The sequence below is a fragment of the Rhinolophus sinicus genome, linkage group LG04 (genome assembly GCF_036562045.2).
Source record: "Rhinolophus sinicus isolate RSC01 linkage group LG04, ASM3656204v1, whole genome shotgun sequence".
Lineage (NCBI taxonomy): Eukaryota > Metazoa > Chordata > Mammalia > Chiroptera > Rhinolophidae > Rhinolophus > Rhinolophus sinicus.
Window position 1 is genome coordinate 85,037,506 of NC_133754.1, and position 25,781 is coordinate 85,063,286.

Consider the following 25,781-nt stretch of genomic DNA (forward strand, 5'->3'; position numbering starts at 1 on the left):
GTAATAACTATGTATAGTGCCAGGTGGGTACTAGACTAGTTAGGGGGATCACTTCTTAAATTATATTCTAAGTTATATAACCACTATGCTGTATACCTGAAATTAATATAAAATAAAATTGAATAACAACTATAATTGAAACATTTAAAAAGGGGGTTAAAGGTGAAAGGGAATAAGAGTTTCAAATTTCCAGCCATGGGGATGTAATGTACAGCATAGGGAATATAGTCAATAATATTTTGATAGCGTGGTAATGTCGGATCATTGCTGGACTTACGGGGATCACTTCCTTAGGTATATATAAATGTTGAATAACTATTGTGTCCACCTGATAATATAATATTGTATGTTAGATATACTTTCATAAAAATCTTTTTAAAAGAAAGAAAGAAAAAAGCAGAGAAAGACAAGAAAAACTAGCCACGCCTGAGAGTCAGCTGTGGAGGCCCTCACACCTGGGCAGGGGAGGTAGAAATTGCATTCTCCCTTCTCTGTCTCCACGCATAATACCTGGCTGCAACAGTCCAGTGTAGCCTTAATGCAATGATGAAGCAAGGCGGAGAAATGCTATGAGCCCAGTGCTTAAAACCAGAAAAGCACAGTCCAGAACTCTCTCTAGCTCCCTGCCACTCCCACCCCTTTCTAGTTCTGAATTATTTTGTTTTGTCTTTGAAACGCACAAACACACAAAATGTCTACAACAAATGCTATTTTAATCTTCACAGAACGACTATTAGAGAAGGGTCTATCCTCAATTTACCCTTTCTCCTCTCCTCTTTTTTGCATCTGGTAATTGTGTAGTACAAAAGAAATTATAGCCTAATTTCAGCTCCCTCTTGCAAGCTGTGCAAACGTGGACACATAACTTCTAGGTCTGCCCCTTTATCTGTGAAACAGGAGATGACAGTGTCCCACGTCAGAGCTTTGATGTGGCAAAGAAGTAATATTTGTGAAAGGCAAATACTGGTGCTCTCGGTATGATAGTCAGTACTTAGAGCCTCAGTGAACACGCCCATGGTTAATAAGAAGCGCAGCCAAACACTTTTCCCGTGTGTCTTCCTCAATGACGTGTGAGCGTCTAAAGTCAAGTCCTATCTGCTACAGGGCAGAGACTTTGCAGGCCAACTGCTACCAACTTACAAGTCCAGGGCGAAGTGCCTTGTTTTGGTTTGAAACCCTAGGACTCAGTCCAGAGCGGCCCCAGCAGAAACCGTCAGACGCAACACCCGCCCCGGCAACCGTAGCTCAGGCTCCGCCCCCTGCGCCCATTGGCCCATTTAATTCACGCCGGCACCAATGGACAGAGGCGGCCGCCGCGCGGTCTAAAATCCGAGCCCCTGGCGGCCTGCGCTGTTCTCCCGGACTCAGAGGGACTGCGAGGCGGTAAAATCCGAGGTGGAACTCCTTACCCCGCACTGCAATGAGCTGTGCCCAAGCTGTGCCACAAGACCTACTGCTTCCCCCGAGTCAGAGGGCCCATCCCACGTTCAGAGGTGAGGGCGGCGGTAGCAGGATCGGTCGATCGGCGCGAGGCGGCGGGTGGGTGGTTTGCCTGAGGACACCGGGACTGAGGGAGGCTCGGGGGTGGGAGGGGTGACTCCGGCTTAGCCGTCAGGGCCTTGGGTCTGCAGACCAGTTTCAACCCTCACCAGTTGTTGGACAGCCTTAGCCAGGCACTTGGCTTTTCCTAGCTGCATTCTTGATAGAGCGGTGCCCCATCCGTGGTGGTAGTGTGCTTCTCGTGCGGTTGTTACTGGCCGGGTTTGGCCCATTGGTGGTGGAGACAGCCCTACGGTCAGTGATTCCGTTTAGCAAGGGGGCGCGTGTGGGGCTCGGGACCCGACCCGCGGGGGCCGGGCTGCGTCCACGCTGAGAACCGATTGCGCCTGCGCAGGGCAGTCCCACCTCCTGAGTCGGGAGCGAATGTCTGGAGGGGTGGTGTTGTCTCAGCTGATGCTCCTAATTTAACGCCCTAGACATTATAGAAATCTAGGGTTGGCTAGGTCTTCAGAAGTAACGTTGTTATTTCTTTGGCCTACACATGGGAAAACAGAACAAAGAAATTCTCACCCAACCGCGGTTCTGGTAAATTTGACAACTTGGAATCTAGTTTTCATCTCTACCATTTATTTGGTTTCCTGAACCTTGGCTTTCAGTAACTATGTTGAAAATGATTCAACATTCTTCACTTTAGATGATGTGATTCTTGTGCAAAGTGGTTGTGGGGACCTTTTATGGTAACAGTCTCTTAAAAATGAGATTATTTCTCAAAGACGATACTGAATTGGGAAATTTTTTGTTATATACAAGATGTGATCATAAGTAGAACGTTTTTTGAAGTAAAATCTTGTAGTCAGTATTTGATGTTATTATTGTAACTAATGTTGACTTGTAGCTTTTTTGTTATTTAGAACAAAGAAAACAAAACCTCAAGGAACATCTGTTCAAAAGAAAAACTATTTTTGCATACAAACACGAAAATCAGATATTATCCAGGTGAGGTCAATTTTTTTAAAATTTCAGATCTGTAAAATTATATCAGAACTGTCCAATAAAAATGTCTTATGAGCTACATGTATAATTTAAAATTTTCTAGTAGCCACATTTAGAAAGGTTTTTTTTTTTTAAGATAAAATGAATTTGAATAACATAATTTAACATATCCCGTTATCATTTCCACATGTGATACTTAAAAAAATTATTTACATTCTTTTTTGGCACTAAGTTTTCAAAATCTGATGTGTATTTTACATTTTCAGCAAATCTCAATTTGAACCTAGTCACATTTTAAGTGCTCAATAGCCATATGATTTTCTGTGTGAATTAATTCACACTCTTAAGAGGAAACAGTTCATTCTAATCCAAAGTTGTGTATATTTACTAAAATACTGACTTATGGCTTATACAATGCTACAAAGGCCAGTCTTTGTATAATTCTGCAAGGTTTTAGTCAGAGTGAGTGAGTGTGTGTGTGTGTGTGTGTTGGAGGGGAGTTGTTCTTTGGGAGGTGACCTTCCTAAATGTTTGGAAATCATTTGTGTTAGTCTCAACCTTCCATAAGAATATATTTGTATTGTTTTGTTAAAAATTTAAAAATAGTACATGGTGTGACTAAAATAAAAACCCATGAAAGTATATAAAGCAGAAAATCAAAAGGTCCCCTCACTCTCTCACAATAACTGCTGCTTAACATCCTTCCAGGCTCTTTCTGTGCAATCTAAGAGCATGGGCTTTAACGTAATAGGGACCTGGGCTGGAATATGTAAGTCTGTTGCTACAACTGTGTAAATTCAGGAGAGTTACATGGCTTCTTTGAATGTATTTACTTAAATGAAAATGGGGTAGTAATAGGTGTTTTTCTTGGAGATTAAATGAGATAGGGAATGCGTTGTGCTATGCCTGGAATACAGGGAGAGCCCAATAAGTAATAGATGATTTCATGATCTCACTGGCTTTACACAGAGTGGATTGGTTCTTGAAATACTTTATTCTCCTTGTTTCCCTAATTTTCTCCCAACGTCATTGTTATCCTCATGAGTTTAAAAGAAAAGCCTCATTTTAATTTTCAGTTCTTTGCATTAGGTACTTTACTTATTGTTGTATTTTGTCCGTATGCATGCTTCGTACCCTTTCTTGTGGTGGAAAGGGGTCAGATTCTGCTTATATTTAGGAGGACTTGGTGATAGATTAGGTATGGTATGATAGATTAGGTTGGTGTAAAAGTAATTGTGGTTTTAAAGGCTAAAAATAATTGCAAAAACTAATTACTTTTGTACCAACTTAATAAAAAAGAGTGAAATTAAAGATGATCCTGAACGTTCCAGATTAAAGGAGACTAAAGAGATGTGACAACTAAATTCAGTACCTGACCCTGTAGCGGAAGGGGAAATGCTGTAAAGGACATTATTGGGTCAGTTTTCAACTAGAATATGAACAGTAGATTAAAGTGGTACATCAAGGTAAATTTGTGAATTTGATACTGTGGTTATGTAAGGAAAAAAAATCCCTGTTTTTAGGAAATAAACACTGAAGTATTTAGGAATAAAAGGCCATCGTGTATATAACTTAACGTAAAAATGTCAGGTGAAAAATCATATATACTCCACATATACACATGCTCAGAAAGAGTGCAAATGATAGCACAAGTAGGATAAATGTTAACAATCTTCAAATTTGGGTAAAGAGTACATGAACAGTCTCTTTGAACTATTTATACTTTTGCCACTTTATAAGTTTGTCATTATTTCCAAACAAACTTTCTTTTTAAATTTTAACTTGAATAAACTGTTTTACTTTGGAATAAACATTTTCATAAATCCCACACTTCTTCGCTTAACGCAAACCAAAAAAATGGTCTTGGACTTTTGATTTGAATAGCTGAGTAGCTAGTGATACCGTATATCAAGATGGGGAATACTGAACTAGGAGTGGGGGAATTAGGAGTTCTGTTTTGACCATGACCATGTTGAGTTGGAGGTAGCAATAAGGCATCCAAGTGGAGATGCCCAATAGTTAGGTGCCTGATGTTCAGGGTATGAGATCGGCTCTGGAGATATAAACTTGGGAATTGTCAGTGTGTGGATGATATTTATTTAACACCTAGGAGTGAAATGAGATTATTAGAGAATAAGTAGAGACTATTAATTCAAATAAGACAGTGACTCTCAACTTCTTAAATAAGAATCCATTGGGGTCATGGGGTATGTAATTTATACACAATCGAAAGAAAAGAAAATTCTAAAACTCTTGGCTTTCCCCAGAAACCTCACAAGTGCTATTTTTACTCCTTTTAGGAAACAGATGTCAATTTAAATATTATTACTTGAGCTACAAATTATTAAATAGACAACCAATAAGAGTTGCAGCTTTTCAAAATTAAATAGTTCTATTTTACGAACTTTAGTGTGGGTATTTTAAGACTTCTTTGTTTAAATAACTCTTCTTAGGGCAATTTTATCATAACAAAATAGAATAAGATTATATATTTTAATTTAAGTCTCCATACTGGACAGATGAATAAGGTGGGTTCCCTTATTACCCTTAGTTTTTTTGTTGTTTTTTTAAGGTTTAATCATTTTATTTATTTTTTTCCTTTTTTTTAAAAATTTGAGTTATAGTTGACATACAATAATATTATGTTAGTTTTAGGTGTACAACATAGTGATATGATACTTTTATACATTATGAAATGATCACCACAATAAGTCTAGTTACCATCTGTCACCATACAAAGTTACTACAATATTATTGATTATACTAGCTATGATGTACATTAAATCCCTGTGACTTATTTTATGACTTGAAGTTTGTGCCTCTTAATCCCCTTCACCAATTTCGCCTGTCTCCCCACGTTCCTCCCCTCTGGCAACCACCAGTTTGTTCGCTGTATCTGAGAGTCTGTTTCTGTTCATCCTGAGAATTTTTTTAGCTGGCAGTTAGGAAGGCCAGCAATTTCAAGACTAAGCACTAGAGTTATGTCAGCACTGACAGAAAAAGAGGAGGCCCTCAGAAGTACAAAACTGAAATTAAAAGGCAGAAGAAAAGTTTAAGATTTGAATGTGGCCTTGAGCCCCAGCGAGGTTAGGAAGAAAAGAGACTTATAAAAAAGAAGTGGACTACTGAGGTAGGGGGGAAAGTAGAAGAACTGATAATCCAGTAGCTAAGTGAAGAAAATGTTTTAAAGAAAGAATGACTATCTGTATCAAGTGCTGTTGAAAAATTCAGTAAGACAAAGACAGAATTGACCATGAGTTGAATGTAGAAACCGTTGAAGTAGATGACATTAGGAATTTCAGTAAAGTGGTGGGGACAAATTTCTGATAGGCATAGCTGAGAAGAGACTAGAATGTGATAACATATACAGTGCATATAGATATCTCCTTTTGAGGAGTTTTGCTATAAAGGAAAGAAATGAGTAAGTAGCTGAAAGGGAATGTGAGATTTAAGGCTTTAAGATGAGATATAATATGTAGTGTTTATATGCTGATGGAAATGACCTAGTAGAGGACAAATTAATGATGCTGAAGAATGAGCAAATAATCACAGGCACAAAGCCCCTAAGTAGGCAAGAGGGAATGGAGAGTTTGGCCCTAGGTCAGCATGTGTCAGTTCATACATTAGACAGGAGGGAAGGCAGAGTATATGGGTGCAGAGGCAGGTAGGCTGGTAGTCTTTGGTGGAGGCAATATAAGCTAATTCTTGTTAAGATTGATTCTGATTTTCTCAGTGAGACAATATCACAGTGTACTGTAAGCCCAGAAGTATTAGAGGCTGAGATCAATAAGGGACCTGATTAGTGAAGGTACCACATTGGGAGCAAACTGGCAGGTTGACCCTGAGCATCATCTCCTCCCACCCCACCAGACAGCAGGCCAGGGAATGACAAGAGGAGTATTTGCCATTAGGTAGTGAATGCAGGAGCTTAAACTGGGGAGACATTGCAATGCTCTGGGTGATGGGCATGCCTGGGAGGAATAGGAAGCATCAACACTCAGAAGATAGCTACTAAGATACTCTGTTCAGTGGCACATTTTGACCCTTCGCTGCCATCATTCAAAATGTGTGGTACAAGCTATGTCCCTTCTGCCAGCAGACTGAGCAAGTAGATGTGAAAGGCAATATAACCAAAATTATTTTGTGGACTAAATGTACACTTTTTTCACATTTGAACATCTCTGAATGAGGGATCTATCTTAGAATCAATGGCATCTAATTGACCCTGATTTTTCCTTTCTTCACTTGCTAAGAGATTCTCACAGCCTGTACTAACCAGTCTCTATCTATGGAAAGGAGTTTAAGTCAAATTCTTGAGAAGTGCTTTTCTTTGGATATGTATTCTAAATGCAATGCCATCTAGAAACTAAAGTCCATATTAATAGATTAAGCTATAAGTGTGTGTGGAAAATTTTGGATTTCTTTTGAGAAGACTATTTTAAAATTATTTTCAGTGTAAGTCCATTACTGAGTACTTAAAACTAAAACTAACGAAAGAAAGTGTTGTTTAATAAAGGTTTTTGAAGACTTGTTTGAACGACTAGAACAAAATGGTTTAGAATGAGATTATCAAGTGTTTACATATTCTGTGGGGGTAGAGTGTTAAGACTTTTAAGAAAATATCTTTAAATTTCTCAGCCATCTTGTTTATAACATTTGATCATGCTATATTAAGAAAAGTTTTGTTTAGGACAAATAAATCTCTCAGTTATTGCCTCCATTTAAAATTATGAAGTCAGGTAACTTATTATTCCTCTATCTCTTCCCTCCAAAAGGAAACTGTGGCATGGGGTTAAACATTTTCTGTCTTTTTTTTTTTAAGTAGTAGAGACCAGAGAGTGATGACATCTGAGGGTCAAGTCCAAGAAGAAACAAAAGTTCTGAAACTTAAGACAAAAATGGTAAGATATGGACATGGTCTTATAAACTGTCCTTTTTTCCCTTTCCTAAACTCTTTCTGAAATACTAATTTGTCTTAACCCTTTTAGGCTGATAAAGAAAATATCAGTAGTCCTACAAAGAGCAAAAATAATGTAACAGTTGAAAAAAATTGTATTCCTTTAAAACCTTCTAATGAATTAACCAATTCAACTATAGCAATTGACACACATAATTTGGAGACTAATAATCAAACTCTGCAGTTACCAAATAAAGATAAGCCCCAAAATCAACGTATGACATTAAGCCAAGCATTTCACATTAAAAACAATATTAAAAAGAAGCAAATGACTGCGGAAAAACCAAAGCAAGATGCTTACATGCTCAAGAAACCTGTGCTTGGATCTTACCGTGGCCAAATTGTTCAGTCTAAGGTTAATTCATTTAGAAAACCTGTACAAGTCAAAGAGGAGAATTCTGTAACAACGAAGAAACTTGCAACTACTATCTCTGAAGCCACAAAGCCTCGGCCTATAAACACCAGCAGTATAACAGTGAAAACTGAGAGAGCCCCCAATATGAAACCTACCACTAAATTTGTGAGCACTACATCTCAGAACAGACAACTTTTGCGTCCTCCTATTAGAAGTCACTACAATAATACCCAGGACTCCATGAACCGAAGCATCAGTAGAACCTCTGCCAATGTTACAATTCGGAAAGGGCCTCCTGAGAAAGAATTACTGCGATTAAATTCAGTTTCATCTAATGTCAAAACCAGTTCTTCTCAGGAAGTGAAAAGAAAGCAGGCACTATCAAGAAGCATCACATCGGAAGTTATAGCCAAGCCTGCTTCATCTTCTAATACCAAACTGACAGAAAAGTCAAAAACCATTGACCAGCGTAGACATACTATCGCAAAAGCAACTGTCAATAGTAGATCTGCTCAGCCCAAAGAAACTGCAGAAGAGAGAAAGTAAGTAGATGTAATCTAATTACCTTAATTTTTGATACCGTACCATTTGTAAACTTGGTTTATAATTTTCTTGAATATATTAGAAGTTTTTTGTGAGGATTCTCTTCTGTCATATGCACACAAATTTATACACATTTATATGGTGAAGTAGTATGACCTAAGTTATTGTGCTGGAGTGTATTTTAATTTAGGTTGTTTTAGGTAATATAAGTTAAAAATGCTTAACAAAATTGGGAAATATTTTGTAACCTCTCTATTTAAAAATTCACTCTTGGGTCTTTAAGCATAAAATTAAGATTGATATGTTTAATGTTTTTTCTTCAAATTGGTGAACTATGTATGTGCCACTAGCATGGAACTACTTAAAGACCTGAGATATTTTTAAACTTTTCCTCTTATTTGACAATGCTATCAGCAATATCACAGTAATGTTTATATACTGTTTCTAACTGTAGAGCTCGTCTGAGTGAGTGGAAAGCTGGCAAAGGAAGAGTGCTGAAAAGGCCTTCTAGCTCAGTAGTTACCCATCCTGAACCTGAAGGACAAAATGAAAAACCAGTTGGGTCATTTTGGACTACCATGGCAGAAGAAGATGAGCAAAGATTATTTACTGAAAAAGTAAACAAGACAGTTTCTGAATGCCTTAACCTAATCAATGAGGTAGAGTGTTTATCTTCCATTTGTGCAGTAGATTATAGTTTGTAAATCACCTTGATAAATATCTAATTAAATTACATTGCTAATCTTTTTTGACCAAGTAATGTGTCAGTGGTGTTACAAAGACTTAATGTTAATAGTGAGATTATTTCTCTTTAGCCTTTCCTTTAATGGACTGTATTTCATTGAGTTTATGTAAATATATCTAAGGGATTGAATTTTTACTTGAGTTATAAATATTGTATTTCTCTAAGATGTTAATAACTTACCAAAGACTAGCAATACAAATTAGTGAATCATTATCACAGATTAAATTCAAGTTAATTAAAATATTTGCAAACAAAAATCCCATTAATCTCCAACAATATCATCAGGGTCTTAAACATATTCTACTATTTGGAGCAGAATCCAAGAGACTATAATAATTAACTCCAAAATGTTCTTTATTTCCTCACTACTCTTCAATTTTGCTTTGGTCTCACCCTACTGTCTAAGATCCAGAGCAATACAGAATATGATTTCAAACCTTACTCTAGTCCCATGAGCATCTTTCAACTCTTTGAAGTTCTGAGGACCAGTGAAATTACAGTCAGGGGAATGCCGATTCTTACTTCTGCTCAGCTGAGGTTTTTTAATTGATACCATGGAATTTTTCTGCCCTGCTGCTTAACTATATATAGCTCTTACTTACACAAACCATTACAGATTCATTTTACCCTTACTGTCAAAACTTGACAAAGCAATTTAAACAAACCAAGTTATTTTCATTAATAAATATTTGGTAGTTACAAAAATTCTAAATAAAGTATTAACAAATGGAATCCCACAATATATAAGAGGATAAACATCAAAGCCAGGTAGAGTGTTACTCTGAGTCTTTTGTTTTTACCAATATTTTTCTCAGCTAGTATTTTGTGTGTGTGTGTGTTCCTTGTACTTACAGCTGGTATGCTGCTTGCTAGCCATTCAGAATAAATTTAGAGTAAGAAAGATAATAGTGAATATTTTTCTGCATAATTTTCTGTCAGCTTTTTCTCTGTCACTGATCTTTTTTTTTTTTTTTTTAAACTTTTATTTATTTAAGTGTGCTTTTCCAGGACCCATCAGCTCCAAGTCACATAGTTGTTTTAATCTAGTTGTGGAGGGCACAGCTCATAGTGGCCCATGTGGGGATCGAACCAGCAACCTTGTTGTTAAGAGCACTGTGCTCTAACCAATTGAGCTAATGGGCTGCCCCTCTCTGTCACTGATCTTGATTATAGTAAGCTTACTTAATTATTCATACTTTCTAGGCTAAAAGATAGCATTCAGTTTATTTCTTGATATTTTAGGGCTGCCCAAAAGAAGAAATATTGGACACACTGAATGATCTGATTAAAAATATTCCAGATGCCAAAAAACTTGTTAAATATTGGATATGCCTTGCACGAATTGAACCACTCACAAGTCCTATTGAAAATATTATCGCAATCTATGAGAAGGCGATTCTGGCAGGAGCTCAGGTGAGATTACAACTTGCTGATCTTTATTAATTAGTGTAAATGATTCAGAATTATTTGGAATTATTCACAAAATAACAATAAAATTGTGGAAATATACACGTATGTCATAATGAATGTTTAAAGGTGACAAGGATTACGTATTATAAAAGACTGTTTCTCAACCTAAAACTAGGGCTAATCGGATGTTAGGAAATGGATATACTGTAAGCTGAAATGTACGTTTAATGAAACTTCCTGGGAGAAATATATTAGCACATGTCATTTTGCACATTTCCTAGTTGAGAAATCTACTGGGAAGTTGAATTTTTAATATTAAAATTTATTTATTGAATATAAGTAAATGGAATTAAATTAATTTTTCAAATATTAGCAGCTCTGTTGGCTTTGTAAGAGAACTCTTTCACTTGAGGAATGTATCTTAATGTACTCACATTTATATGCTGTACGTTAGGTCCTGCTCACATATAGGAAATGTCAATAAACTAGTTTCTCTGATATTTTTAACCCCATAGTGGGTTGATACCGTTCCTCTCACCTCTTCCTGCTCTTACTACACAGAGCTCTGGGCATAGAATAAATTGTCTCTTGAGGCTCTTTAGTGTGTGTTTTTTGTTTGTTTTATGGGCAAATGTTCCTAAAATGTATTTCCTTTTGACCAAGTTTCTCAAAAACGCATTCTTGGAGATTGTTTACAAAGAGTTTTGAAAAAATTCTCTTTTTAGCCTTTCCTTCGCATTTTCGCTGAGATGTTCATCAGTAGGTGAATGATAACCATGTTTCCCTGAAAATAAGACCTAGCCGGACCCAAATGGCTCTAATGCACTTTTGGAGCAAAAATTAATATAAGACCCGGTCTTATAGTAAAATAAGTAAAATAAGACCGGTCTTATATTAATTTTTGCTCCAAAATACGCATTAGAGCTCATTGTCAGGCTAGGTCTTATTTTCGGGAAAACACGGCATTACCATGCCACTGACTGCAGCGTTCGACTTTACCCCATGAGCTCAGTGTTCCAGAAAGGAAGTTTAGGAAAGCAGATGTACACTTTTCTATATTTTTGTGTTTTTCAAGAACGAATAACAATGGGAAATTTTTGTACTTGAATCATTTATTTTAATAAGATGTAGCACCTTAACTGTAGTTACTTAAAGATATAAATACTGTAATTATTGTCTGGATTTTTGACACATTTTGGAGAAGAAGCTTGAAATCAACGCAGTGAAAAGACTAATAAGAGGTCTACTTGCAATAGTCTCAGCAAAACCAACAAATAGTCTCACAACGGCTATTATGTATAAAACATTTTGAAGAAGAAGAATTGTATTTGACAGAATCCCACTTGGAAGGGAGTATTAAGTCCCTACTACATTGAACCAAACCAGAAGGGGGATTATTTAAGGCGGCTTAGGGCAGTATAAGTAGGATGCATCACTAGAGCTAAGGTTTCACATAGAAAGCAGTAGTGTAAAGAGAAAGATGTGACACTAGAGCTGAAATTGGGAAACAAGGATCAAAATTAGCCAAGAAAATTGAAAGCAGGATGGGTGAGTGAGTAGTTCAGGACTAAGTTCTAAGATAAGAATATGAGCCAGAGCATTCCTTTTATATAATATCTTGAATATGTTGCATTAGCAGGTATGGCAGTTCAGAGGAACACAGGAAGTGCTCATAATATCTGGACATAACGGACACTTAGTGAACTGCTGAATTTTTGAACCTTGAGCTGTTCAAAGATGTATTTAATGCCATGCGAAACAAGACTACAACCATGTGCTTGAATGTAGGAGAAAAGGAGTAAACTTAATATAAAATAAACTTAAATAAAATCAGCCTTGTAATAGATATTAATAATGTTAAATTGTTACTTGTTCACTAATTTTGTTCAAAGTAGGCCAGCAATAATAGTTATCAAAGGCTTAAGAGAAATTATGGGGAAAATTTTTAAACTGATGAAATGCTATCCCTTAAGTTTATTTTATAATTTGGAAAAGGAAGCCATTTTTTTCAATTTGAGTGGCAAATAAGTGTCTAAGAGCCATCGTCTTGTTTTAAAATATGAAATTTAATCACTGGTTTTAACATTTCCAACTTGGACAACATAGTGTCTGAGGATATCATTCTAATATAGGTCTGCTTTCTTCATTTAAAAAATTCTAGCCTATCGAAGAGATGCGACATGCAATTGTAGATATTCTAACAATGAAGAGTCAAGAAAAAGTTACTTTTGGTAAGTTTCTTTCAAGTGAATTGTGATCTTATTAAATTACTTTGCTGAATTATTTTTCTTTTATCATTTTTAATTTTTTAAATATGTAGCTTGATCGTTCCTCATACTTTTGTTGATATACCTCTCAGATTCAGTAGCTTTGTGTAGTGTGAAGAATTTTTAATTAGGAGGTCTCGTTCAAAACCTAAATTTGTCATTGAGTGTCTGTGAAAGCTACCTATCTAGGCCTTTATTTCCTGTCTTAAAGATGAGGCAGTTTGACTAGATGATCTGTATAGACTTTTTTTTTTTTTTTAAGTTTTTATTGGGGAAGGGGAACAGGACTTTATTGGGGAACAGTATGTATTTCCAGGCCTTTTTTTTCCAAGTCAAGTTGTTGTCCTTTCAATCTTAGTTGTGGAGGGTGCCGTTCAGTTTCAAGTTGTTGTCCTTTCAGTCTTAGTTGTGGGGGGCACAGCTCAGCTCCAGGTCCAGTTGCCATTTTCTAGTTGCAGGGGGCACAGCCCACGGAGTTGAAGAATCGAACCAGCAACCTTGTGGTTGAGAGGATGCACTCCAACCCACTGAGCCATCCGGGAGCTCAGCGGCAGCTCAGCTCAAGGTGCCATGTTCAATCATAGTTGCAGGGGGCACTGCACCATCCCTTGCGGGATTTGAGGAATCGAACTGGCAACCTTGTGGTTGAGAGCCCACGCTCCAACCAACTGAGTCATCTGGGAGCTCAGCGGCAGCTCAGCTCAAGGTGCCATGTTCATTCTTAGTTGCAGGGAGTGGAGCCCACCATCCCTTGCGGGTTTCAAGGAATTGAACTGGCAGCCTTGTGGTTGAGAGCCCACTGTCCCATGTGGGAATCAAACTGGCAGCCTTCGGAGTTAGGAGCATGGAGCTCTAACCGCCTGAGCCACTGGGCCGGCCCCCTCTATAGACTTTTTACATATGAGATTCTGTCATCTGTTCCATGCTGTAGAGAAGCTCATTTAGGAATCCTCTTTGCTAGGAGTAGTAGATTGAGAGGCGATAAGAGATTCATTAACTGTCAGGTATATAAAATGTAAACATTTTCTAGATTCAGATCTAGATTGTACCAATTACTGTGAACTTTTGCAAGAAATTTAACCCCTTCCTTACCTATAAAATGAGACAATGCTAATATCTTTCTCAAAATTGTTGGGACCATTGAATGAAATAATGTATGTAAGTATCAAATTCTATGGCACATAGTAAGTTTATTAATCTTTAGCCACTGTTAATATTAATTAGCTTAGCTGAGAGGAGAAATCACTACATACGAGTATAAGTGAAAGCTAATTTGTTTCTTTGTTTAGAGTTATTTCCAATTTTTTAGTGGAACTATGTCACCCAGTCACAAATATTTGAGCACCTATTATATACCATCATTCATTCCACCTGTTTATTTTCTTTTGATTAGTTTTAAAAAGTCAAATAGTTTAAACTTTTTAAGGCTGCTCATATATGCTGCTAAATTTCTTTCCAGATTAGTTTTAAGTATCCTTATTTTCAGTACACAAAATAAATTTAAAATACAAAGATATAGGTCAAAGGCTAAACTTTAAATAAAATCAAAGAGCATACTGAAATTCTAAGTGTATTATACATGTTTCGGTTACATGTTACAAAAAATAAAAACTGTTCAATGAGGTTAATGTGCTAATAGCTTATCTATGTGAAACAGGGAATCATCTTTTATTGGTTTAGTTCAACAATGACTATTTCAATATATGGTCACTGTTAATATACCACCAAGAGAAAATACAGAAGATGTATATGATCTGATCTTACTAGTTATATTTAATGAAGGAGCTTTAGTAGGAACGGTCAGGGAGGTAGGAGAAAAAATCAGGAAAGAGTAAGTAGTATACCACAGACAAGGTGGAGAAAAGTTTAAAAATAACCCAACCCAGTGAAACGGGTGAAGAGGGTCCAAAGGTATAAGCTTCCGGTTATGAAATAAATAAGCCATGGGGATGTAATGCACAGCATGGTGACTATAGTTAATAACACTGTATTTGTATATTTGAAAGTTGCTAAGAGAGTAGATCTTAAAAGTTCTCATCACAAGAAAAACATAATTTTGTAACTATGCATTGGTCAGATGTTAACTAGATGTATTGTGACCATTTTACAATATATACAAATCACGAATCAATGTTTTATACCTGAAACTAATATAATGTTATAAGTCAATTATACCTGAATTTTTAAAAGTTAAAAAAAAGAATAACCCAATCTTGTGTCTTATATGCTAAAGACAGCAAAGTGGAAATAAGAATTTCATTTAAAAAGGCTTCTTCATAATTCTCACTCGCGTGAAAGATATGTAGAGAGAGAAAACAGTATTTAATTCGCATTCTGTTTTTTATCTTATTTTTCCTTAATAGAGTAATACTAGTTAGGGGAATCTTTTTAGCACCTAGAATATTTGTCTTTAAATGGAAAAAGAAATGCTATCAATAAACTTGGCTTATAATATGTAATTATAAGTCGTAGATACAAAGTCAATTTTACAAATTAAGATTATTTATTAGGTACCATTGGGAAATAGAAGACAAATAATAAGAGAGACAAGCACCACTTGTGTGTGTTTCAGATGCCTCAATCCCATATATCCAAACTTGAACACATCATTTTTCCCTAAATCTTATCCTTTTTTTGGTTACCTTTCTCAATAACTGACACTCCAGTTCTCCGAGCCAGAAATCTCGGGATTATATTTCACTCCCTCTTTCCCACATCACCCTGTTCTCAGTCAATCAAATTCAGTTTAACTTCATAAGCATCTCTTAAAACCCATCTACTCCTCTTCATCCTTACTCTCATCACTGTAGTCAAGATCACCTACAGCCCTTACCTGGACTACAACACTGGTCTCCTAACTCGCATGCTTCTCTGTTCTAGCTCCAATCCATTCTCAACACTGCAACCAAAATGCCCCATCACTTACCTGCTTACGTTCCTTAGTCCAGCCTCCTCTCGTCACTTTTCCACTCCTTCACAGCCCTGAATTTCTTTCTTTATTTTTTTTTCATTTCCTAGAAGGGGCTATACTGTCTTGCCTCTGGGTCTATCCAAGCCAGTCTTCTACTTTTAACCTAATTCCTCTCTGTCCTTTGGACCTCGATTCAGACGTAATTCTTTTGGGGTACTTCCCTGATAGCCACCTTTCCTCCTTCACCCAACCAGATTAGATGCACCTGTTTTGCTCCATGTTTTTTCTCTCTGTGCAATAATTGATGCACTTGATTGTCTGTCTTGTCTTTTAAACTATAAACTTGATTGACAAGGACAATATCTGATCTCACCATCGTTTCCCCAGTGTTAATGCAATGCCTAGCATATATTAGGCATATATTAAATATTTGTTGAATTAAAGAATCCATATTCCTACTTTAACTTCTCACTAAAAGAACTGCATTCACTTTATTGTGCAACTGAAACATCTCTTAGTAAAAATCTCTAATAATTTTCTAATAATCAAATCCAGAGGTCTTTTCAGCTTGGTGGATTTACCATATGTCTCACAAGTATTTAAATGTTTTATTTTGAACTCTTCCCTCACTGCTTCCCCATACCATGTCTTCCTCCCAAAAAAGAAAAGGAAAAAGAAAGAAAAAAATCCTCCTCTGTGATTAAAGACTCCTAAGCAAGAAATTTTTCTAGAGTTGCACCTAATACATACACTCATTCAGACATGCATATGCATTCATTTATTTATGAACTCAGAAATAACTCTTAAATCAGGCTCTTCCTTCTCACCACCTACCTCTGCCACCTTGCTTAGACTGTTACAACAGCTTTATCTTCTTACCATCACAGATTATTAGTTTTCATTCCTGCTATTCCAAACCAGCCTTTATAGTGTCCAAAGCTACTTGGAACTCTGTCTCTCCAACGGATTTTTTTTTAACCAAACTTCTTGCATATAAAGATAATTACCCTCTAATCCCTTCCTACCTTTTTGAGGTGTGATCAAAAAAAAACGGTGGATGGTTAAATAAAAAAAATTTATTACAGTAAAAGACACATTTCTATTAACCTCCTTCAAAATACTCCCTCTCGCTTCGAACACACGTATCCCACCGTTCTTGCCACTTTCTGAAGCAGTTCTGGAAGTCCTCTTTTGTGAGTGTCTTTAGTTACACTGTCAAGGCTGCCTTGATGTCCTGAATCATTTTGACTTTGGGGAAGAACTGGAAGTTGCACGGTGCCAGATCCAGTGAATAAAGTGGATGAGGATACACTGTAATATTCTTATTTGACAGAAAGTTCCATACCAGAGAAGATGTATGACAACGGAGCATTGTCATGATGGATGATTTACGGCACAGTTTGAAACACACTTTCTCTCAACTGTAGCTCACGCCCAACTGACTACACTCAATAAGTTGAAACTTGTCATACATTATTATTAAGGTTTGATGCGCCACTTCCGCTATTGAAGATCCCTGCCTTCCCGTTGGATGGCTTTTAGCAGCAGCATTCACCATAATTTTTTATCACACCACAAATCTGAACTCATCACCTCCTCCCACATTCTGACCTTGCTCCTCACCCTGTATCCTAAGCACACTGGCCCTTTAATGTTGTCTTAGATCATTTTCTTTTAAGCTTCATACCAAGATTGCCTTCCTTGGTCTTGCGAAATACTCATTTTTCAAAACCCAGCATAAATGTCACTCTTGAAGCCTTCCCTAGCCATTGCCCTGTCCCACAAGCAAATTCAGTTATTCCTTTTTGTGGATTCTTATCTCAATTATAGCCTTTTTCTCATTTTATAATTAATTATTGTCAAGCATGTCTCTTCCATGGAATCTGAACGTCTCAAAGACACATTCTTATATTTGTATCTGTAATCCCTGACACATAGGAGTTAGTATTTGTTAAACAGTTGTCAGCAGTATTAGCTTAGGAAAAGTAATGGTTAGGAGATGGCTTGGTTTTTTTATTTTGAAAATCTGGCCCACTATGAATAACTTTAATGTAGCTTGATTTTGTTCTTTCAATTTGACCAAAAGCTCAATATATATACATATTTCTATAGGAGAAATTTTTGAAGAGCCTTGTGCAACCAAGGAAGAAATCCAAGAAGTCAACATTGAAGATACCAGTGTTAAACTAGAGTCAGGAAAACCAGAAATGGAAAATAAACATAGAGATGTAGTATTTCAAGACTGTGAACCAGAGCAAAATGACAAAACAAAAGATCCAGCCAATGATGTTAAAACTCCCAGTACAGAAACTAGAGAGAGTTGCTTAATTAAATATAATGTGTCTACTACACCATACTTACAAAGGTAAGCTTTTAAAATGTAATATGTTGTGATTCGTTTTTATGCTTAGGGATAATAAATATGGTACTTTTAAATCTTTAAAATAGCTTCGGATTAGAACTAGTATTTGTTACTAGAAAGGTTTCAAACAAATCTAATATCATTTGGACATTTCACCTTTTAAATACTGCATTTGCTTTGCTTTCTTCTAAGTATTGCCATTTTGAAAAAGAAAACTTTTACATCACTTTCTTTAATCATTGATTGTGTATTATTGATAACAGTAGGGTTTGGAATTCATCAGTTAGCCAGTTCTACAGATTTTCAAGTATCTAGTGTGTATAAGGTGTGACCAAAATAGGAAAAAGAGTTAAGTTTTTTATTTCAAGGAGCTTGCAGTACCTCTCTTTCTATATGACAAGCAATCACCTGGTTATAAAATACAAGTTATAGTATGATAAATAGCATCAAAATACAAAGTAAAAATGTTAACATGTTTTTTAACTCGGAATAATTTTGTGGGGTTTTCTTTTAGTGTGAAAAAGAAGATGCAAATTGATGAAATAAATTCTACATTTAAAGAGCTGAAGTTTCTAACACCAGTTAGACGTTCTCGACGTCTTCAAGACAACATTTCTAAATTGCCAGATATGTTAAAAGATCATTATCCTTGTGTGTCTTCATTGGAACAGTTAACAGAGTTGGGAGATGAAAGTGATGCTTTTATATGCCGCCCTAATGCAGCCCTGTGCCCGATGTATATGGAGCCTGAAACAAAAGAGAAATGAAGCTATGATTAGGAATGAGGTTTTTACTATTCCTGGGCTGTTTTGTTTGTTGTGACTTTGTATGTCTCTTAGGTCGGGAGTTGGCCAAGTAGCTAAGTATTCACGGCAGTAAGCTCTTGTACTAACATTGACATTATAGCGGGTGTTGCCTTCTGTGTGTCTGAAAGCTAAATCCTATGTTATCTAAACAATCTAAGGTTTTCTCTAAGATAGGTAAATTTTATCAACTAGTTTATTATGTTCCTTGAATATAGTTAATAAATGTCATTCTAGTTTCAGTGATATTTCTAAAATAACGAATACTTAAACTTGTTTTGTAATATAAAAATTTCACTGTTAAATCATGTCCCCTGAAACATGATAGTTAGATATTGTAAATAGTTCTCTTCTCCCCACACACATAAGTACCACCAATAAAATTGTCTTTATATACCTTTGAACTGATACTTAAATGGCATATATCCTCTACCAGCTCTACTGTTTCAAGTAAGTCGTTGTAAGATTAGCTAATTTTAAAACTGTGTGTAATGTGAATGTGGTTGAAAAATCACACACATAGTCCTACTGACGTTCATGTGTTCCATTTGTATAGCACTTGTCTTCTATTTATTGTCTTCTCGTGTTCTAGAGAATAGGATTTTTAGTTTTTAAACTATAGCTATTATGAATACAATAAATGAAAATGTCTACATAATGATGTTTCAATGACATTTATTTCAACAAATATGAAATGCACTTTAACCACAGTGAATAAATTTGAATCTTGCCTTCTTGAGGTTTTCAACACTTAAAATAAGTGTGTGCTTAATGGTTATTTACTTTTGAAAATTTATCAATTTAGTACTTATCTAAAATTTTACCCTAATTTTTACCTCAATTTTTTAGTTTGTTCTTTTCATATTTTGTATGAGCGGTGCAAAATATGCCACTTTGAAATAAACTTCATGCTGGTCTATACTTCTGAGCTTTATAATATATATAGCATAAGGTTCATTTGGTCATATAGCATGGCTTTAAATACCTCTGTGAAAGAGAACTTGAGATAAAGTTCTATATTTGGACAGATTCCATAGAGTGTTTTTCCCTCCCTTAACTGAGGGAAAATCGTCTCTCTAAATAGTGCTAGAGCTAACATTTATAGACATAGGTCTAACTCCTTTTCAGTTAGGTGTCTGACCTAGGTTTGTTCCAAACTAACTACATCTAAGGATTGATACATGGTGCGTGAACTTTGAAGTCCTTTATTCAAAATCTCAGCTCCTACCTTCCTTAAAAGTTTTGTAACCATGGAGACTAAGTTGAACCCCATCTTTGTGAGGGATAAAGTGGCAATAATCCCCTCTGATCATTTTGTACCATGTTATCTGCTTGTCCCCCTGGTTGATTGGCCAAAATGAACACCTGACCATCATAGCTGGACTGTCAGATTCTTTACCATAGGTGTGTGGAATCAGGACTGAATTAATTTTTTCTATGTAGTTAGACCTGAAATATATAAATATGAGGCCCTGGGTGACCGTATGAAGGTTGGGTAGCAAAGGTCACCAGTCAATGGAACAATTAAGTAACTACCCAGGGAAAAATATTCCTGCCTGGGGTTTTCCTATATTTGGGTAGTTGTGTATCCGAATACAGATAAAGCAAAATCCCTCTGCTCTAATCCCACTACCCTTCTTAAATGAAACTAACATTTGTATGGTAACTTGCCAAATTTTTATTCTGTATATGTAACATACACAGACATAAATATACACATAAACGTGTGTATGTGGATTTTATTTTGCTTTGTCGGCTATAAATGGCACCATACTTCATGTATGGTTCTGCATCTTGCTTTTTGTCTAATTGACTAAGTCAAGGAAATTTTCATTGACATAGATCAATGGAACATTAAGACACTTGGGAGTTTAGTAAAGGGTACATTTTATAATTCAATACAGTAGAGAGAATGGCTGTGAGTCAGTCCGCCTTCCATTTTGAGAACAAGAAATTCCAATCTCTACACCACTTGCAAAAATAATTTCCTGGTAGAATAAATAGTTAAATTTAAGTATATTAGGAAATGTAAAGTACATTTTTTCCTTAGGAAAAGAACAAGACTCTTTAAAGGAATCTTGACCATTGAAGGGTAGGGTAGAGCACACAGAGTTTAGCCACACTTGGCAGCAGGACTAGAGTAAGACATTGAGGAGCCAGACCAGTTACCCTACCTGAGATCTTCAAAATTCTGTGAGGAAATGGATTGTGAAACCGGAACTATATGCCCAAGGTATACAGAGGGTGCCAAAAAAAGTATACACATTTTAAGAAAGGAAAAAACTATTAAATTGTAATTCTCAATATATACCAATAATGAAAGATGAATACAAGTCACGTTTGACTTCTGCAATTACAAGAGGTGCTCAAAGTGGTTACCATCAGCGTCCAGACACTTCTGATTATGGCGAACTACTGCTTGAGCAATGCTGACCAGTGTCCACTTGTACATTATTTGGCACCCCTGGTATTAAAGTTTGATTATAAAACATGAAATGAAAATACTCCAGTGATTTCAACAGGAGAGGTGTTGAAGACAGAATTAAAGCTAATTTTGCTAATGAGCTTGTCATGTTTGGGAGCAGGATGCAGAAATAACGTGTACTCTCGTCTCATTTAAACCTCATTCAGTACTTGGGGTTTTAAAAAGTTAAAATACAAAACAAGGATAAGACCCAGCAATTCCATTCCTAAGTATCAGGAGAAATGAAAACATACCCCAACAAAGATTGTACATAAAGATGTTCATAGTAGTCTTACGCATATTTGCCTCAAACTGGAAACAACACAAAAGTCCATCAACTGATGAGTGAAAAAACGTTGTATGCTGTGTCCACATAATGGAAATTAAGCAAAAGGAAACAAATTAAGGAAAAGGAACAAACTACTGATAAACACGATATGGTGAATCTCAAAAACATTAAAAGAAGGCAGAGGAAAAAATTACTGATGCCCTCTACGTGAAATTCTAGAAAAGGTAAAACTATATTGACAAAGTAGATCAGAAGCTACCTGGGGCCACATGTGGGGGAGGGGACGTTTTGGAGTAATGGAAATGTTCTATATCTTAATTGTGGTTATGGGGCTATACATTTGCCAAAACTTATTGAAGTGTACACTTAAAATGGGTGAATTTTTTATTATATGTAAATTATACCTTACAACAGTTAAACATAAAGATACCCACTAAAAAAAATAGAATATATAACTCCAACCACTGTGGGGAGGTGGGTGCAATGGGGTTTTCATCTCTGAGGAGTTAACCACACAGACAGATGCATGAGGAACCCCAGCTGTTCCAGCCCCCAGCTGTTTGAGTCTTCCCAGCCCAGTGGCAGACCTGACCTGAGGTGACCTCTGATGATTGCAGCTCCCAGATTTCAAGCTGCCCCACCTGATGCTAAGTGGAATGGGTTCTCAGGTCTGATTTATTCTCTTCCTTTTCATCAAAGTTTCAGAAGTAGAGCAGTTTCATGTCTGCTTGAATCTGCCCTTATAGCGTCCCTCATGTCTATATACACGGCTTGTAGTGAAACTATTAAGACCTAAGGCACTTAATACATAGAGGGAGCTCCCAAAATTAAGACAATCTTTTTTTCTCTATCAACAAGTCCTAGAATTGGAGCCTATTACCTCATTAAGAACTCAGGAAAATTAACTTTGAGATTCCAAGTTCATTGGGCATCACACTACTAGTTTGACATTTTGAAAATATTTGTTGTAGCTATACTGTTTACCAGGACAGAAATCTGGCTCTGTAATCAATTTTCACCTGCTCATTGTACCCCATACACTGCAAAGCTGAGAGGTGATGCCTGCAATTGCTTACTGTGTTATCACCTAAAGACTGTTACTTTTCTATCTTTTGAGGCTCAGAGTATCCAACTAGATGGGTGGTTATCATCCAGGGGAAATTTTGCATTGCCTCCACCTCTCCCCATCCCCACCCCCGCCCAGGGACATTTCTAATTTCTAAAGACAATTGTAGTTGTCATGACTGAGGGCAGGGGGTAGGGATAGGCCAGAGACATTAATTACTAAAGAACCTGTAAAGCACAGGACAATGCCACCCCCACTCTGCCCCCCTAACGAAAACTTATCCAGCCCAAACTGTCAACAGTGCTGTGGGGACAGAGTCCCAGAGAGCAGTTTCCAGGCTCTGGGCCTCATGTGAAAAGGTGCTGGCTCGGTTATTAGATGGCCATCAACTATAATCAGATGGCCATCCACTGTGGCTGGGTGGCCATCAGCTGTAACCGGTTAGCCATTAGCCACTAATATAACTGTCGTGGCTACGCTGGCAAAGGGGTTGGTTGGTTGGTTGGTTGGTTGGCAGAGAAGCAGACTGCGGATTGCGGCTGGCAAGTGGGGTTAGCAAGCGGATGGTGGATTGCGGATCCTACTTCCTGTGTCTCTGCGGGCCGCCAGCTAGTTGGGTACAGGAAGACCCCTCATGGGGTACTGGTGGATATTTGTTTTTGTGTCTCAATCACCACCATTGAGAATATAGTGGTATGACTCCCCTACCTATGGCTCCGTGGGTGTTCCTTTTTGGCCTCACCATGTCCTGTGTGCTTGTGTGGGGAGCAGGAGATGAGACCCTGCATTACAAGAGCTGAGGTTGAGAAGTCCTGAACTAGATTACTGCCTCCTCTCTTTGCTAATTTCATCTAAGGACTTCTTGGTCACTCCCTCAGCTCTCATTCCAATGAACGTTGCCTCGTCCTTCAGCTACTGGTTCCTAGGCCGTACATGGACTGTGGCACCAAGAACTGCTCCTCTTCTGACATCTTAGACGTTATGGTCCCGTTCTCTTCACAACTGCTCTCCTGCCAGCTTTCTTTCTCCCTGGCTCTCTATATGTATTTTTTGACTTAATTCAGACCTCTGGTTCATCAAATGCTCCGTTTTCCCCCATCATGACTTTCTAGACCAGCACTAGAAATAGAAATATATTACAAGCTACATGTGTAACTTAAAATATCCTAGTAGCTATGTATTTTACTTAACCCAATATATTAAAAATATCAGTTCAGCATTAATCAATATATAAAATTACTAATGGAATATTTTATTTACTTTGTACAAAGTCTTTAAAATCCTGTGTGTATTTTATACTTACAGCACATTTCTATTCGCACTAGCCACTTTTTCAGTGCTCAATAGCCGCACATGTCTAGTGGCTCCATATTGGATGGTGCCAGTTTAGACTTCACTTCCTTCACAAGGATATTCAGCCTAGATTCCAAGGTGTATCATTTCAACCATCCTTAAAGCAGCACCCTCAACTCTCATCCCAGTGTACTTCTGTTTTACTTATCTGTATAATCTCAATTTTAGATTAATCCAAACTTCTCACTGCTACCGGTAGAGACAATTACACAGCTATGTATTGGCATCACCTCTGAGCTGCTCAGTAACTTTTGTCCACATTAGCTTCCTCTCATATTCTGATAAAAATAATCAAAACTTCACTACTCAGAGTTTTACTGTATATAATTTATAAACAAATATAAAAATCTTGATTTAAAAAAAACTTTTTAAGATTTTTGTCCCAACACCCAAACTCCATAGATGACTTAATTTTCTATTTCATAGAGAAAACTGAGTCTTTCAAGATTCCTTCTCCTTCTCTAAAATTGCCTACATTCATACACATCCTTATTTCCTCCTCTGGTTTCAGAAGTGAATCGGTCAGTCATTGAATCTGTTTACTGGACTCTTACATAGAGAAGTTTAATTACTTCCTATACCAGTTTCTGATTGCTTCAGTCTCAAGTAGACCTTCCTAGTCCCCTCTGCCTCTAATATTTTCAGCCTGTCTTTCCTTTCATTGATTTATTATCCCTCAACATATAACTTTATAATTTCCCCACTAATAAAATACTCTCTTAATGTTGTGTTTCCGTCTACCCAGTGTTATCACTCTCTTTCCTTCCCTTGTACGGCTAAGAATCTTCAAAGTTCTTCTTGACCATCCCATCTCAACTACTGCAATCTGATTTTCTCCTTCATCACATTGAAACTACTCTCGTCAAGACTACCTGTTAAATCCAATGGGCCCTCTTTAGACTTTGTAACTTTTGATACTGTTTACTATTGCACCATCTCTCTAACATTATTGTAGTGTAATGGTTGAGGCAGACTCTGGAGTCATACTGCCTAAGTTCTAATTCTAGTTCTACCACTTATTAGTTGTGGGACCTGCGGCAAATAACCTGTCTACACCTCAGAGATAATAACTGTATCTACCTTTAGGGTTATTTTGAAGATTATATGAGTTAATAACTAACACTTATCTAGTCCTATTCTAAGTACTATACATGTATAAACTCATTTAAAACAGTGCCTAACACCTAGTAACCTGTGTATGCCATCTATAATAACATTTTATTATTTCCAATCACTACCCAGTTCAGAACCTCCTTGGCTGGGATCCATGCTTGGCAATAGCTATAGAAAATGGGCCAGATCTGTTCTCAATGTCCCCACATCCCCATCCTCACCAGTCTGTGCTTGCTTATTATTGGTTGAATTGTGTCACTCCAAAAAAGATGTCACTAACACACTGATGAAACAAGGGAAGGAGTCTTTCTCATGACTGTTGACATTCAGTGGGAAAGAAAAGAGTTGGGTTCTTTTATCACCTTCTCCCCCATGCTGTGGTTGAGGTCTGTGCCTGTTGCTCAGTGGTAGTTCATGGAAACCTAAGCTGTAGCTGCATTCTGGGTATACACATGTGTAGTGGTTTTGTTTTCGTTCTTTTCATTGAAACAAGTCTGTTTTATTGCATACCATGAAAGCAAGCAGTACAAGTGTTGCCAGTGTTGACCATTCAAACATTATACGCCTACTCTTATCACTACCTTCAGAACAACCATATACGGTATTAACTATTACATGTTATAGTGCATACATTTAGCACTTACAAGTAT

General features: G+C 36.9%; 1 protein-coding gene across 3 annotated transcripts; it reads left to right on the top strand.

Moving 5' to 3' along the window:
• The first annotated feature begins 1,292 nt into the window (after positions 1-1,292).
• Positions 1,293-19,504, top strand: CKAP2 (cytoskeleton associated protein 2). 3 transcript variants are annotated; one of them, XM_074329901.1, is made up of 9 exons: positions 1,293-1,493; positions 2,396-2,501; positions 7,316-7,394; positions 7,482-8,347; positions 8,803-9,007; positions 10,336-10,506; positions 12,665-12,734; positions 17,794-18,046; positions 18,558-19,504. In XM_074329901.1, exons 1-9 carry the CDS (start codon positions 1,421-1,423, stop codon positions 18,808-18,810), a joined length of 2,076 nt encoding a protein of 691 aa, XP_074186002.1. In that variant the 5' UTR covers positions 1,293-1,420; the 3' UTR covers positions 18,811-19,504. The 3 variants fall into 3 exon arrangements, with proteins under 3 accessions (XP_074186002.1, XP_019607710.2, XP_019607711.2); XM_019752151.2 differs by having other exon boundaries at positions 2,412-2,496; XM_019752152.2 differs by having other exon boundaries at positions 2,412-2,496; positions 7,319-7,394.
• Positions 19,505-25,781: the final 6,277 nt, after the last annotated feature.

Bases quoted from the DNA above. Each gene is read 5' to 3' on its own strand.
- CKAP2 (XM_074329901.1), top strand. From the start codon at position 1,421: ATGAGCTGTGCCCAAGCTGTGCCACAAGACCTACTGCTTCCCCCGAGT. The intron at 1,494-2,395 runs GTGAGGGCGGCG...GTTGACTTGTAG, and splicing joins GGCCCATCCCACGTTCAGAG to CTTTTTTGTTATTTAGAACA. The intron at 7,395-7,481 runs GTAAGATATGGA...TAACCCTTTTAG, and splicing joins TGAAACTTAAGACAAAAATG to GCTGATAAAGAAAATATCAG.